The 17,896-nt window shown below is 30.1% G+C and overlaps 1 protein-coding gene across 1 annotated transcript; it reads left to right on the forward strand.

The window, feature by feature from the left end:
• Positions 1 to 170: 170 nt before the first annotated feature.
• LOC125819979 (MADS-box protein SOC1-like) lies at positions 171 to 17,395 on the forward strand. The gene is made up of 7 exons (XM_049499390.1): positions 171 to 384; positions 13,888 to 13,969; positions 15,027 to 15,088; positions 15,458 to 15,557; positions 16,471 to 16,512; positions 16,655 to 16,696; positions 17,285 to 17,395. Exons 1-7 carry the CDS (start codon positions 203 to 205, stop codon positions 17,393 to 17,395), a joined length of 621 nt encoding a protein of 206 aa, XP_049355347.1. The 5' UTR covers positions 171 to 202.
• The last annotated feature ends 501 nt before the right edge of the window (positions 17,396 to 17,896 follow it).

Here is a 17,896-nt window from a genome sequence, read left to right on the forward strand (position 1 = left end):
TGAAAACTTCCCATGAATTGTTATGATTTCTTGATTTGGTTGACTTAAAAAGTGTTGAGTACCCTTTTAAGAGATTATTGGTATAGTCTCTAATCTTGATTATTTCTTCTTTATAACTTGTTGATTTTATTAATGGAAGGTGGAAAGAGACACTTCTGAACTATTTCTAATACGTTAAAGGCATTTTCTCGCGAACAAGAGAATGGTGAGGGGGAAAACTGAGATAAAAAGGATTGAAAATACAGCAAGTAGACAAGTGACTTTCTCAAAAAGAAGAGGTGGACTACTTAAAAAGGCATTTGAACTCTCAGTTCTTTGTGATGCTGAAGTTAGTCTTATCATTTTTTCTCAAAAAGGAAAGCTTTTTGAGTTTTCAAGTTCAAGGTACACTCTTATATTCATCTCTTAATTTATTAATTGCTATAAGTATCATTTTTTTTATAAATAATATTATTAATTACTCCTTTTTCAACTTTTATTTTTTAACTACTATATATATTATACATCATTAATCCTAATATAACTGGCCTTTAGGATTTGATGTAACAAGTATCAAGTACAATGATCACAACAGCTCATATTGATAGTGTAAAAGGGACCCTTTACCTTCTGGTTTCTACTAAATAATATATACTCCCTTAGTTTAGAAAAAAAAAATGAATTCCTTTCCTTTTTAGTCTATTTTAAAAAGAATGATTTTTTTTTTGGTAACATTTTAGTTTTAGCATTTCACGTGACATGTTTAAGGTCATAAGATTAAATGACAATTTTGTACATTTGACATAACTTTAATTTAGGATCACAAGATTTAAAAGTTTTTTTTATTTTTTTAAATTCCGTGTCAAGTCAAACTAAATCATTTTTTGTGAAATAGAGGAAGTAATAATTTCCCCCCTTTTTTTGTGAGTCCAATTAATAATCTATCTTCTAAATACAATTATAACATATTCAGTATAATCTTGTAAATAGAACGTCAATAGGATACTGTATACACAACTTTGTCCCTGTATAAATTTAGTGGCAAAACTAGGAATTATGTTTAGTGTATTGATCAAACTTTTATTTATAATTCTAAGTTTAATTTACATAAATTCAAAAGTGTTAAGAGTTAATTACATTATTTCTCTATATTTTTTTCAAATTATAAAAATACCTTAAAATATATGTATTACATATACATCACTTGACTTCTGAATACATCAATACGGGAGAAATGTATCTGAGAGGGAAGAGATGTATGATAGAGGGGATATAACATTCGGATAGATAGAGGAGAGATGTATCAGAGAGGGGAATAGTGATGTATCAGCGAGAGGGGAATGATGTGGAATTTTTGAAGTTTGCTTAAATGGTAGGGATAAAATAAGATGCGTGTTTAAGTAATTTTTCTAATTCGAAATAGTTATTTTTGACCTATATATACATTATTATTTTCTATATTCACAATATAATTTTTGACTGAGGGCATGTCTATGACCACCCTTGGGTCAATGTAATTATGCCATTACGTAGCTACATTATGAAGATATATAATTAAAGACTGTTTTTAATAGATTTTCGATTCAAGTAAAACATACTCCCTCCGTCCCTTTTTAGTTGTCCACTTTAGAAATGGCACACAGATTAAGACAACAATGATTAGCACAGTGAAGTTACAATTTTACCCTTGTGACAACTTTTCACTTCAAAATTACAACCACTTATTTGAATTAAAGTGAAATAATTGGAGGGAAACAACATACACTTTTACAATTTTCAAGAAATGTAAATAAGGGTATAATAGGAAAAAATTTGTTGTCCTTTCTTGATTTGTCAAAATGGACAACTAAATAGGGACAACTAAAAAAGGAAATATGGACAAGTAAATAGGGACGGAGGGAGTATTATATATTAACAAGTAGTATTGACGATAGTACATGAGGTATTTATAATATAAGTACATCATATATTATATATATAAATTCTTGATTAAGCTGTAACATGTACAATTTCTTGACTATTTTATGTAAGATATGTACTGGCAAACTACTCTTCAAACAAGAAAGTAAAATTTTTGAAGTATGTGACAAGATGCTACTTGTGGCTTGAATTCTTTTTGGAATATAATATGAAGGCAAATTGTACTTGCTACCAATAGTCATTTCCAATACCCCACACAACTTTTTGCCTGTTTATAACTCAAAAGGGTTCGTTTCGTTTGATTACAAGTTTATGATGTGATTAATTAAAATAGAATAAATTATGTTGAAATAAGTTGTGATGTGATTAATTATGTTGAGATTATTTTTTATTGAATTTTTGGTTTATTGTATACAAAATAATATGCATGACATAAATTTTAAGATTAAGTTGTTTATTTACATTATAGTGTTGTATGTATTTAAAAATAAAACTTTCTTCTTATTTAGCTTAAAAATAGAATTTTCATCTTAAGTTTGTTAAAGTAAAAGAGGATTTATGAGAAATCAAAATATAAATAAACATAAAAATTACTCAAGTAAATTCACAAATAACAATTATATGTATTTAGTGTAATATTTTAATAGAAAAATATGAAGAATTATCATAAAAATAAGGTGTAGTGAAGATTGGGAATGTGTTATATACGTGAAATTAAAAATAATATAAATATAAATGAATGTGAAAAGTGAGATATAAAGAGGATTTTAGGGATATGTTTATCATTTTTACCTATTTTATCCTGGAATAAGTGAATCTCGAGATTTTCTACCATATAAGGGGAGGGATATATATAACTTATCCCGTGACAAGTTATATGTTGGATTTGCCAACCAATCAACAAATTAAGTGACATCATAATTTAATCTCATAATTATTTGGTGTTATCATTCACAGATAACCCCTTAGTGCTAAACCCTAGTGAAAATCAACTTCTGCTAATTATCTTTCCTTTTATTAGGTCCTCTAGCTAGTTTTAGCAAATAGAAAGAGTCAAGTTCTTTCCGTCTCAATTTATTTGATATTATTTAATTAATTATAAAATTTCTTCTTTTTTTGAAATTTATGATTTAAAATAAATCTTAAAGATAATTGAAGAATTTTAAAGATGAGTTATTTCTAATTAGAATTTGTGTGACATTATTTTCAGGACAGATAAAAGAAAAGGTGTGCAATCTAATTTGGGAGGGAGGGACTAGTAACCTTTATATACGTAGCTCAGGCTATAATTAAGAAGTTTGATTAAATAATTTGAAAAACAGAAACATAGTCTGTGATAAGAAATCAAGGACGGCTCAACATGCGTGAAGGCTTAAAGCGAAATCTTCAGTAGAGGCCTAAAATCTAAATATGTCTCTAAAATCTAAACAAATTATATATGTTTGAGTCCAGAGCCAAAAGGGTTAAAAAAATTTGCAAAAATTTCAAAAGGACAATAAAATTCATTTTAGAACCAAAAGAACAACTTTATAACGATTGAACTAACGTCGTTGAAATTAGGTTGACAGCTGCAAGGCGCGGAATTCTATGTGCCTTGCAAGGCGCCGCCACCATGCGCCTTACAAGGCTTTGACGGTCTGCGACCTGCTGTCAAATTAAAAACAAAAATTCCCATTCATTGTCCAAGTCTCCAAAATTATCAAAAATACTCTCAATTAATCTCAATATTTACACCTTCGACCTTCCCATTCATTGTCTATGTCAACCAAGGACAATTTTGTCATTTTAAAGAACTCCATTGATAAAAAAAAAGTCCAAAACCTTGAAATCGTAAGTTCGACTATAATAATTTATCGTAAAAAAAAAGGTTTTGGACTTTTTTTTAATCAGTGGTGGAGTTTATTAAAATGACAAAATTGTCCTTGATTGACATGTACAATGAATAAGAAGAGGTGTAAATATTGAGTTTAATTGAGAGTATTTTTGGTAGTTCTGGAAACTTGGACAATTAAAGGGATTTTTTAAAAATTTGACAGCAGGTCGGAGAATACTTGCGCCTTGCAAGGGCGCATGACGGCTGCATCTTGCAAGGTGCATGGAATTCCGCGCCTTGAGGCTGTCAACCTAATTTCAACCGTTGAAAAGTTTCTCTTTTGGTTCTAAAATGAATTTTATTGCGCTTTTGGAATTTTTGACAATATTTTTTTACCCTTTTGGCTCCGGACTCACATATATTTTATTTAAAATTTACTTTTCAATTGTTACCTTCTTAAATTTTTTTTTTAACTTTTCTTAATACTTTCTAGATGCAAATTAATTACTTAATGTTTTTTTTAATAAATGAGTTGTTCAATAATTAATGTTAGGTAGGATTTCAACGTTGAAAATCACTCTTTTACTAAAATAATCATTATATGAATTGTTTACATAATTCTCTAAGTAACAAATTTAAAACAGAAATAAGTGTTAGAAGCATATAATCTAATTCAAAAAGTTGATAACTTGATTCCACCTTATTAATATGCTTGTTTTAATCTTGAAACTTTAAGAAGATATAAGAAAATTATAATTCACTTTGTTCAACACTTTTTGACTATTAATTCCTATTTTTGATAGAGAATTAATTTGACTTATCAAAAACTTGAAAAAGAAAAGTACAAAAGCAATTAAAAAGAATAAAATATTGAGAATGTTAGCACAAAAAATGTACGAAGGTAAACAATATTTTCTTGATTTCTTCTATTTGAATGAGGTGAAAGAGAATAAAATAATATAATTTTTATTTTTATATATATATATATATATATATATATATATATATATATATATTAAATTTTTCTATAAAAAAATTACATATAATTTATTTTTAAAAGTTTGAGGCCCCCAAAAATTGGGGGCCTAAGGCATATGCCTTATTTTTATCGTATAGAGTTGCCCCGATAAGAAATCCTTGTACTATCTTTGACAGATCAAAAGAAAACTACAAAGTTCTCTTATCCTAAATACTCGTTCTTCCTTCATGGATTCCTCTCTTTAGTTAAATTTTTCGATCTTGTTAACGACTTTACAAGCTCTAGATTGTTAACTAGGATCGAAAGATTTAACTAAAGAAGAGGAAGCATAAAAGAAGAAAGAAGATTTGGGATAATAGAACTTTGTAATGAAAAGAACCAAAATTAGCTTGAATTGATTACAAAAGCCTAATGCCGCCCCTATTTATACACGTTTACAGATGCTTCTAGATATATACAAGAAATTTTTTGATAACTTTATCCTTCAACCATCTTAAGAAGATTCTAGAATTTTTAAATTTATCTTTGATAAATATAAAAAAAAATTCTTGTATTATCTTTCAACCATCTTAAGAAGATTCTAGAATTTTTAAATCTATCTTTGATAAATATCTAAGATATTACAGTCGATCATTCGAGAAGCTTCCTAACAAATCTAAGGTTTTTTGTCGTTTCAAAAAATTAACTTTAGCTTTTTCATATTCCCGTGGTAATATATATAATTATTTGAAATATGCATTATAATTGTTTGCAACAAATTTTAAATATATGGAAATAAATCAAACAAAAATAAAATATGAAAAAATAAGAATATTATTAATAAAATAATATGGGTACAATTTTGTTTCTCTTTTGATTCTTGTCTCTCTTAAGAGTTCTTCCTAATTCGATGATCATTCGTGGCATATTTTTTGAGCTAGGATGATTTGGAATTGATCTCCATGAAAGGATTGGTGGATCTACTTGAAATATTTGATGGACAAATTACTTAACTACACTTCTTTACTTACCTTAATATCCATTTATTCCTACTTATTTCAAAAATCCCTTATTTACCTATGTATCCCGCATGTATCTCATGCACAACGCTATGTATCCCGCTATGTGGAATGTATCAAACACTATGTATTCCATGCACAACGCTATGTATCCCGCTATGTGGAATGTATCAAACCTAATGTATCTGATGCACAACGTTATGTATCCCACAAACATCATTTTTAAGAGACTTTTGGTAAATAGAAAACTAGAAGGGATAAGATGTTATTTAGTACTTATAATATGTGGTTCCTATAATTTATACATATTTGATTGTCAAGAATAGTCTAAGAATATTTTGATCTCTTTACGGGATATCCGAGATGTCATTTGGTGAATTGATGAAGGTTGAATTTCCTCTTCCCCAATCCTCAATTTCTTTAAAGACAAAAAGATATATATGTACCGACTGATGGAGTTAAAAATTTCGTTAAGGGTGTTCAAATTTTAAAAGTGATTTATTTTTAGCAAATTTGGTGCACAATTTTTTATTTTTTTTTACGGATGAATGGATGGATCCAAATTTAAAAGTAAATTACATATCATCTAACGAAATCGTACAAAAACTTAAATTATAATACTATCAATGGTCTAAGTCAAAATTAACAGAGAAAAGTCAAGAAAAACAATTTTAGCTACTAGTTGAATACGCTCAAGTGAATTGTTGGAACTCTTTTCATAATTTAAAATAATTGAATTTTTTTATAGTTCAAAAGAATCGTTGAATCTTGTTGCTACTAGACAACTATTTTATTTTCTTTCCCTTTTTTTAGGAGATAAAGAATCAAACTTGGGACCTTACACTCTTAAATGAGTACGCTTACCACTAGACCACAAACCTTTGTTGTGTTTAACAGTGTTCTTTTATCGATATTTCCACCTATTAAAGAATATTTTAGGCTGACCAGTCTTCATCGGCTGTAGCTCCGCCCTTGCTGACTCTATCCTAATATTCCCTTGGAGTGAACCTGTGTTTAGGTTTAGAGAAATAACAAAGGATGGCTAAGAGAAAAAGAGTGAATCTGGGGTCCTTGGTATATCAATAAGTTAACAAAGGAGTATTCCTTTGTGATTCAATGAAGTGGGAACATAGACTTTTGATAGGAAACTAGTGACAATCAGATGTGGAGATGAGCAAGTATTTGCCTGGAAAAACCAATGAAGGTTTGATATATAGTACAAATACTATAAAAGAAAGACTAATATATCTTTGAATCCAAATATTTATTATGAGTGATGATAGTCTATATGTTAGTGAAAACTTACAAGATAACAAAAAATACAAGATATTGAAAATAAAAATGAAGAAATAAATCTTTTCAGGCTGAGGTGCGGATATCTCGCTCTCTTTAAGGAGATTCAAGCCCACTGCAGTAAATGTTTTCACCGGTCCATCAGTAGTTCTTCTTGACTTGTCCCTTCCAGGATACAACAACCTAATCACAATATATAACTCAACAACTCTGGACAAGAGTTGAATCCAAAGCTCCACAAAAAAGAACACCTCCCTAAAACTAATAAGAACTCTCTTTTTGACAAACTTTTTCCTCTCTATTTTTTTCTTATGTGTTGTATCTAACAAACCAAATGAAGACCACCACTATTCAATACTAGAAGAAGTCTTCCTAGCAATGAATATGAAGATAATGGGATAATAAATAGTGAAGATAATGACCTTAGGAGTTACATATGTTACAAGGTATAATGAAAAATAACTAGTGAAATAATGTATGAAAGGTTACAAAAGTTTTAATGGACAATGAAACGTTTCTTGGCTTAATGGTCAAAAACCATCCGTTAGTTTGTTGACAAGCTGCAACAGTAACAACTATTGTAACTCCAAAATGGAGTAATGCACTAGTGAGTAATGTAGCAACCAATATTGCCATTAACATTCTGCAGCCCATGAGAAGTCAACCAAACGGCAGTACCAATGACTATGTGGCAATGTAAGAAATGTAAATTCTTAAAATATTAAAATGTCACACTAACAATCCCCCATTCATTTTAATATTCACAAGAGAGTCTATCAGCTGAAGGAAGACTACTATGCATAATAAAGGTGTGTTCTGCATTGAACCTCCACTTAGTGAAACAATAACTTTTACTTCAGAGTCGTAGTGGTCTCAGACTTGAACTATGACTGCTTAAGGGAAATAAAATATCACTGCTCACACATAACAATCAAGGTGTTGACATGAGCTTTAAAGCCAGCACGTTATGGCCATGTGCTATTTCGGTTTCATGAGTGCATTTGAGAATAAGTCTAATTCTCATAGGAAGCGACCTACTTCCACACATCACATAGGTGAAATCTGTCGAGAGTGCTCTTATAAGCTTAACACTCCACCCATACGGGCTACAGATATTCATTAAGAGTTTTGTCAACTCAACTTTCACATATTACAGGAAATAATGCACTCACATCATAGGGAGGGAATAAAAAGATAGTGCATTTTTTTTCCACAAGAAGTCATCATATGATTAGTTTTTCCCTTTGAATCTGGTTATAAGATCTCTAGTCCCCAGGTTGGGTTTCCTCATATATGACTCAATGATTTATAGGTTTCAATCTCGTCCCCCTCGATGTGCTCCAGACCTTTTCTCTCATTAAGGCCTTAGTAAGAGGATCTGCAAGATTATTACAAGATTTGACATAATCGACATTAATGGTACCATTTGTCAAATACGATCTTACATTACTATGTTTCCTTTTTATAGGTCTGGATTTACTGTTGTAATAACGGTTTTGAACTCTACCAATTGTAGCAGTGCTTTCACAATGAATTAAAATAGGAGGAATTGGTTTTTCAAAAATAAGGTATTTAAAATAATAAATCTCTTAACCAATTCGCTTCCTCACTAGCTGAAGCTAAAACAATTAGTTCAGCCTCCATAGTAGAGTTAGCAATTATAGTTTGCTTTTTTGATCTCCAACAAATAGCACCACCACCTAAAGTAAATACATAACCAGTGGTAGACCAGGAATCACCTGATAAAGTGTTCCAATCTGCATCACAAAAACCTTCAAGTACAACAGGATATTTTTTATAGAACAAACCATAATTTTTCGTTCCAATTAATTATCTCATAACTCTTGTTACAACATGCCAATGTTCATTACCTAGCTTGCTTGTAAACCTGCCAAATACTCCTATTGCATATGCAATATCAGGCCTAGTGCAATCAATCACATACCTCAAACTTTCGATTATGCTAGCATATTTCTTTTGATTTATTACATCATTTTCACTTTCAACAGGAAATAAGTGAACACTTGAATCAAAAGGAGTAGCAACATGCTTGCAATAAAAAAAGTTATATTTTTTTCAAATTTTTCTCAACATAATGTGACTGGTCAAGGAAAATTTCATCACATGTTCTTGTTATTTTTATTCCAAGAATAAAATTTGTTTCACCAAGATCTTTCATATCAAAATGACTTCTAAGAATATTCTTAGTTTCATCAATAACATTCATGTTAGAGCCAAAGATCAATAAATCATCAATATATAAGCAAATAATCACATGTGAATTATTCCAAGATTTATGATATATGCACTTATCACACTCATTTGTTTTAAAACCATTTTCAATCATGCAGGAATCAAGTTTTTCATGTCATTGCTTAGGTGCCTGTTTCAAGCCATATAGAGATTTAGTAAGTTTACATACTTTGCTTTCTTGGTCTGCTCAACAAAATACTCGGGTTGATCCATATAAATTTCCTCATTTAGGTCTCCATTTAAAAAAAGCAGTTTTTACATCCATTTGATGAATTTGCAAATCAAAAATCGCAGCCATAGCAATTAAAAGTCTTATGGATGTAATTCTTGTAACTAGTGAAAAAGTATCAAAAACTTCTAGGCCTTCTAGTTGTTTAAAACCTTTTGCAACTAGTCTAGCCTTATATTTATCAATAGAATTATCCGGTTTCAACGTTTTTCTTAAGACCCATTTGCAACCAATTGTTTTACAACCCGGTGGTAAATCAACTAGTTTCCAAGTTTTATTAGAAATTAGTGATTCTATTTCATCATTTACAGCCTCTTTCCAAAAAATAGAATCATGTGAAGATAATGCTTCTTTCAAAGTGAGAGGGTCATCTCCAACAGTAAACACATAAAAATCAGGACCAAAATCTTTTTCTACTCTAGCTCTTTTACTTCTTCTTAACTCAAAATCATCAACTTCTTTATTTTTCAAAGTAGAAGTAGAAGAACTAGGTAGTGACAAAATATTTTGTTCATTCCTTTGACCCCCACTATTTTTAGAATCAAAAGGAAATTTATTCTCATGAAAAATAGCATCGCCCGATTCTATCACAATATTATCTTCAAGATTAAAAAATCTATAAACTGTACTATTTGAAGCATAACCAAGAAAAGCACAAGTAGTAACCTTCTTACCCAAACTCTTAGATATCCCAAACTTGGCTTGTAGCCTTTCCACAATTCAAAAGGTGTCAATTTAGATTTTTTATCAGGCACACGATTCAATACATAACAAACAGTTAAAATAGCTTCACCCCAAAAATTTAAAGGTGCATGTGACTCAATAAGCATGTCATTAGTCAATTCAACCACAGTTCTATTTTTCCTTTCCGCTACTCCATTAGATGAAAGAGAGTAAGGAGGAGTAGTTTCATGAATTATTCCCAATGATCTAACAAAATAATTAAACTCATTTGACTCATATTGACGGCCTCTATCACTTCTAATTCTTTTTATTTTTCTTCCAAACTGATTTTCAACCTCATGGAGATAAGTTTTGAAATTTTCAAAAGCATCACTTTTATTTTTCATCAAGTAAACATATGTAAATTTAGAAAAATCATCAATGAAAGTGATAAAATATCTGTTATCTCCACGAGTTAAAATTTCACCAAGTTCACAAATATCTGTATGAACTAATTCTATGAAATCAGTTTTTCTTTCAACTTGAAAATGAGACCTTTTAGTGATTTTGGTTTTACTACAAGCCTCACACTTTTTAAAATTCTTTTTAACCATTGAGATTAATTCTAAACTACTCATGATTCCAACATAACGGTCATTAATATGACACAAACGAGCATGCCAAAAATTGGTAGAAGAAAGCATGTAAACAGAAGTAGAAGTTTTATTCATTTCAACATTCAGTTTGAACATCCCATCACATGCATACCCCTTTCCCACAAAAATACCCTTCTTCACTATTACATATTGATTAGATTCAATAATCTGTATAAAACCTGCTTTATTAAGAAGAAAACTAAACATCAAATTTTTCCTCATAGAAGGAGTATAAAGTACATCTTTCAAAGTTAATACCCTTCCAGAAGTTAAACACAATTCGACATCTCCCTTTCCAAGCACTTGAGTCGTGTGAGCATCACCAAGCATGATAGTTTTGGGCTCCTCAAAATGAGTATATTTCTTAAATCAGTCTTTGTCATAACAGACATGACGGTTTGCACCAGAATCAGCCCACCATCCATCAACATTCTCAACCATGTTTATGTCAGTAATCACCGCCACAAAAGGTTCTTCGATAACGTTTGCCTGAGGGTTAGGACCACGTTTTCGAAATCTGCAAAATCGAGCAATATACTCACTCTTGCCACAAACAAAGCATGGTCCCTTGTCTTGAACTTGTTGATTTTGTGCTTGGATATTTTCACCATTATTTTTCTTGGGAGGTATACCATTATTTTTCTTGAATTTTTTCTTCTTAGGCTTCAAAGAAGTATTTTTGTGAGTTTCAGGAGTAGCATTATTTGAAGTAATTAAATTTACCTTCGTTGTGATGTTGTTCTCTTCTGTTTGTAAAAGTGCATCTTATCCCCTTGCCTCTTCTTCCATGCGGATTTTCATTATCTAGGTTTCAAGAGAGGTTTCCTTTTGTTTATGACGCATAGTTTTTTGAAATTCCTTCCAAGAAGGTGGAAGTTTATCTACTATGCCACAAACAATAAGGTTATCTCCAATTTTTACCTCCTCGGACCTTAGCTCTCCAACAATCATTATAAAGTCTTGAGCTTGGTCTACCACTGATTTGTTGTCCACCATTTGGAAACGAAAAAATCTACTAGCCGCATATTTTTTCGCACCAGCCTCTTCAGTATCATACTTACTCTGCAACGCTTTCCAAATTTTCTTTGCACTAGAGTAAGTTCTATCATAATAATCATAAAAATTATCAGATAGACAATTAAAAATATAATACCGACACTTATAGGAATCACCATCATACTTTTCCACTTTCTCTAGATGAGAAATAGTTTCATCATCATTCATAGAGGTGATGTCTACTTTATTAGGATTTTTCTCAGTTAACACATAAGAAACATTGAGAAGACTCAAGTAAAAAAGTACTTTACCCTTCCATCTCTTAAAATGGTTACCATTGAACCAAAATGGCTTGTTAAGGTCTCCCTTCTTAACATCCGCGGTTTTTTCAATTGTAGCCATCTGTAATCTCCTTAAAATTGTTAGTGAAAACTTACAAGATAACAAAAAATACAAGATTACAATTGAAAATAAAAATGAAGAAATAAATTTCTTCAGGCTGAGGCGTGGATATCTCGCTCTCTTTAAGGAGATTCAAGCCCACTGCAGCAAATGTTTTCACCGGTCCATCAGTAGTTCTTCTTGACTTGTCCCCTTTAGGATACAACAGTCTAATTACAATATATAACTCAACAACTCTGGACAAGAGTTGAGTCCAAAGTTCCACAAAAAGAACACCTCCCTTCAACTAATAAGAACTCTCTTTTTGACAAACTTTTTCCTCTCTATTTTTTTCTTATGTGTTGTATCTAACAAACCAAATGAAGACCACCACTATTTATACTAGAAGAAGTTTTCCTAGCAATGAATAGGAAGATAATGGGGTAGTAAATAGTGAAGATAATGGTCTTAGGAGTTACATAGGTTACAAGGTATAATAAAGAATAACTAGTGAAATAATGTATGAAAGGTTACAAAAGTTTTAATGGACAATGAAACTTTTCTCGGCTCAATGGTCAAAAACCATCCGTTAGTTTGTTGGCAAGCTGCAACAGTAACAAATATTGTAATTCCAAAATGGAGTAACGCACTAGTGAGTAATGTAGCAACCAATATTGCCATTAACATTCTGCAGCCCATGAGAAGTCAACCAAACGGCAGTACCAATTACTATGTGGCAATGTAAGAAATGTAAATTCTTAAAATATTAAAATGCCACACTAACACTATATTATGTAATATTGCAAGATATTTAAACATGATACAAAAAGAGTGCAAAAAGCTGATAGGGTTAACATACCAAATAGGGTAAACAAATGGGAAAGCCTAGTCATGAAAAGACACTAGAAATTAGGGAAAAGACATGGGCAAATTCCAAGATAAATGATCTAATAACAACTCACCATTCCAAAAGAAAGACAAATAATGAAGTCATAGATACAATTGAATGCCAACATTGGTCTATTTGGACTCTTTATCACACTAACCTAGAGGAAGAATATGGATAGTGCACAAAATTATTATGTACCTTATATTGTTAATATAGTGCAATTTACCTCTCAACTAGTGCATTATGAAGTCCAACAAAGAGGCACTAAACACGTTTTCAATGTGACTAAAATTTCAGGCTCTTAGGATTCAAACATAGGAATCATTAATTAATAATTTCATACTAGATTTCAAGTCAAAGGCAACTAGATACATGCATTTTTGCTATCAAATACATTAAAATAGGGAGAGAGACGAGCGAGATTGGATAGAGGTGAGCAAGAGAATACATGTAAATCCCTTGAATACAATGTATCTTGAACAAATTACACCTAATTTTGACATCATACATGCATCCAAGATAATGTAAAGGCTCTTAGGATTCAAACATAGAGGTATGGCATTGTTAAAACGGCTTAAGATATAATGGGGGATTCGAGTTAGTACAAAGTCAGCGGCGATGTCATAAATTTTATCAAGGTTGTTCAAGATTTAATATATAAATTTGAAAAGTTTGATTTGTATACTTCGTAAAATTTTCTATATACATAATATAACTTTTTAACAAAAGATGTTCAACTGACCATTCTTCACGTCATTTTTCTTTTCCATTATTGTTGAGTAAAATGTTGGAGAACTAATAGTGTGAGTTTCTTCATTTTTTTCTTTTCTTTTTACAGTACTAACAAGACAATAGAACGTTATCAGAAGAATGACAAGAATTTGAGACATGACAAAATATTACTTGAACAGACTACTGAGGTTAGCATTTTTTCAATTTATGCTATGTTTATATGTTATATATATTATATAATATTACCACATTCATGTGGATAATTAATAACATGGCAAAGGCTGTAATCAACCCAAAATTAGTGCTCTTTAATTGATATTATTTCTAATTTAAGCAAGATTTTTGAAGTACTATGGGATTAATTAGGGTATCTTTTCCAATAAACCCAGCCACAATCTTGAATAGTGTAATATGATTTGCTAAACACTTGTGAATATCTCAGGGGTATAGCTAGGTATGGCGAGGGTAGTCAATTGAATATCTTTCGTAGAAAAATTATACATGTACTTTTCATACATATATATTAAACTTTGAAAATATCTTGAACGTCTTTAACGAAATTTTGTACTTCCCTACTGGAATATCCAATCAGAGTTGTATGTATAACAACAACATACTCAGACTAATCACCTCTCTCCAATACTTTTTCGGCCTATCTCTACTTCTTTCACACCTGCTATATTAAACCTCTGGCACCTCTTGCACCTCTTTATTGGGGCAATATTGCACATCTCATCTTCACATGTCCAAATTATTTTAGTCTTGATTCCCTCGTCTTGTCCACTATGGCGGCCGCCATTCCCGCATTGTCACTAATAATATCACTCCTAGTGTGCCCGCACATTCATCTCAACATCCTTATTCCGTGACTTGCATCTTCTGAATGTCGGATTAATTCTTAACTGATCTACACTCTGCCCCGTACAACATTGGTGTAACCACTACTTTGCTGGACTTACCTTTAAGTTTAGATGGTGCCTTCTTATTGCACAAGATTTCGGAGGCAACCATAGTTTGTATGTAAAGCTTTTTTTTTTTTTTTATTCCTTACAAATATCTTAAAATCCTTTTACCAGCTTTTAAAGATCAAGATTGATTACATTTTCATACATTTTGTGTTTTAATATAATTTTTTTTTACGTTTTCTAACGAATGTTTATAGATGAACAGTTCTTCATTCCTAATCTTTCGAAAACTTTTTAAATATAATTCCTTAAATATTTTGTTCATTAAATTTTTATGTAGCATTTGAAGGAGGAGGTTATGAGCATGACTAGGAATCTGGAGGTTCTTGAAAACTCTAAAAGGTAATTAATATCTACAATTTCCCTATGCTACGATAATTATATTATTTCCTCAGTCTCAATTATGTGCCACTATTCGTTTTTTGAGAGAAATAATTTAAATTTGACCATAAATTTGTGTATATATAGAATCTTCAAATTTTTTGAAATGAAATTTATATATTCGTAAATTACGTAAAAAGTACTTTAAATTACATAATTGATAATCCATAATATTTAAAAGATGCATGAAAAATTTACGGTCAAAGATAGACTTATTTAAATCTTGAAATCCGAAAATGCTACATAAATTGAGACGGAGGGAGTATAAAACTAATTTGTAGATGATTCTGAATTTATTTATTTTCTGTGTTGTTATGTTGTTGATTGCAGAAGGCTTTTAGGAGAAGATTTAGAGTCTTGCTCCATTGATGAACTTGAAAAGGTTGAAGGACAGTTAGATCAAAGTTTAAGAAATATTAGGGCAAAAAAGGTATGTATGTACAAATAGAGATCTAAACGCACTTGTTTACAATTTTTTAAGAGTCTGAACAACACATAATTTAAGTGTTTTCATTCATCAGATACATAATTTAAGAATAACTTTTGAATTTAGTAATTTTAAACTTAAAATATATGTAATGTACTAAAATACCCATTGAGTAATATGCTCTTTAAACATGACAAGTATAATATATAGAGTATAAAAATACATTATTTTTTTTCCTCATAATTGAAACTCCCCCCCACCCCAACACATCTCTGTGTGCCACACACTCTTTTGTGTGTCCATGTGGATGCTAACTTATCAAATCATAATCTATACAGATTTTTTAAATATCTAATCATAATCTATACAGATTTTTGAAATATCTGATTTTAAACGTATCATTATATTAGGTGGTTATAAATTTCTTGGAACTTATGATGTTAAATAGGGGCAGACCCACCCTTGAATAAGGGGTGTCAAGCGCTTGATACCTCTTCGTCGAAAAATTATATCGTATATAGGGTCATATTTTGGTTTAATAAATATATATACAAGTATTGACACTTCTCGACACAAGTTAAATATTTAATCTAGTGGTTAACGTGTTGTGAAAATTTCTTGAAATTGTATGTTGTAGTCATAATTATATTTTTTATTATAACCATTGACGCCCCTTAATGTCAATCTTGGATCTGTTACTGAGATTAAACATGTCATAATATTTATGTATAGCTATAAAATCTTTTTAAGTAAAATAAAAGGTTTAAACTAAATTGTTTCTAAATTTAAAAAGATATCATACTTTTGTAAAACCGATTTAAAGAAAATAGATTCATGTAAATTGAAATAAATGGAGTAATAACATAAAGTGAAGCTTTTACAATGGAATTAATATTTTTGTGTTTTATAATTTCAGAACCAGCTATACAAGGAAAAAATTTCTCTTCTAAAAGACGAGGTAAAATGCATTAGTATATATTATTGTATCCATAAAATCAGTTTATTTATTTTTATTTTATTTACATTTCAATTTTTAAAAAAATTGAGAAAATCGCGTAATAATTGCTTTATTATAATTTTCCTTGGTTCTTTTGTCCCAGGAAAAAGTCCTAATGGAGAAAAATGCAGAATTGCGGGAAAAGGTGAAATATAATTTTATAATTCACTTTTTATATTTAGCAACTTTAGATTTAAAGATTAATAAAAATCGATCAAATTAAAACACATAAAATAAGATGAATGAAATAATGTGTTTAAGCTATATATGATTTAAAAGTTAACAATATCGATCAAATTAAGACACCTAAAATAAAATAAATGAAATAATATTTTTAAGCTATGGAGACAACAAAAACCTCAAGTTTAGATAACTTTACCTTCTTTTACCTTAATATGTTGCCCTACCACATTTTTGCCAAATTTTGAGTTAATTTGTATATATTGACGGTATAATTATTATTATTTTACTTTTATTTGTAGCTTGTTATCGTAGGATATCGAAATAATTTTTTAAATCATTAATTTTACATGTTAAAGGTTTACTTGTATTTTTATATTAAATTTTATACCTAATAACACACATTGAAACTCTATTCGTGTGCATCTCCTAAAATTTCTCATGGGTCAATCTGATCTACAAGTCGATCTAAATTTTGGAAGAATCGAAATGAATTTAGCGAGTCATATTTTGATTGAATAATCATTAAATATTTTTTAATTTGTTGTTACAGTATGAGGCTCTACCGCTGCCTTTATTTATTGATCGACAAGAAGATGAAAGTCCTCAAGCACGAAAAATGGAGGTAGATACACAACTATTTATTGGATTTCCTGAAAGATGACTAAAGACGAAGTCAAGATTTGAAGTTTATGGATTTAAAAATTTTATTTACTTGAATCACTTTATTCTAAATTAATAATTTATATGTATTCAACCGTTTTCTTGAAACAAATATAGAATTTTAATCAAAGTTATTAAGTTCGATTCTGTAATTTATGTACTTGCACCGCTTCATTAATTACAAGCTTTTGTGACTGCCATTTAATTCACTTGATAACCAAAAATAATAACAACAAAAAATAAATTAATCATCAATGTTTTTAGTTAAGCACGACTATGGCCAATAATCCTTTTTTATTAAGTCCTTTAATATCATCTTAATGAAAGGTTAGCTGATCGACTAAAACAAATGTCGAGAGGATTAAGATCTTGTAAATTTGAGAGGATTAACTAATGGTAACTTAATGGGAAAATTGTATATAATAGCAAACTATTAATTCAAATTAAATGTTATAAATATAGTTTGATTTAATTGTACCTCATAGCAAACTGTTGCTATTTC

Source organism: Solanum verrucosum, unplaced genomic scaffold, assembly GCF_900185275.1.
Source record: "Solanum verrucosum unplaced genomic scaffold, falcon-dt-bn FXZP01000229.1, whole genome shotgun sequence".
NCBI classification, from domain to species: domain Eukaryota; kingdom Viridiplantae; phylum Streptophyta; class Magnoliopsida; order Solanales; family Solanaceae; genus Solanum; species Solanum verrucosum.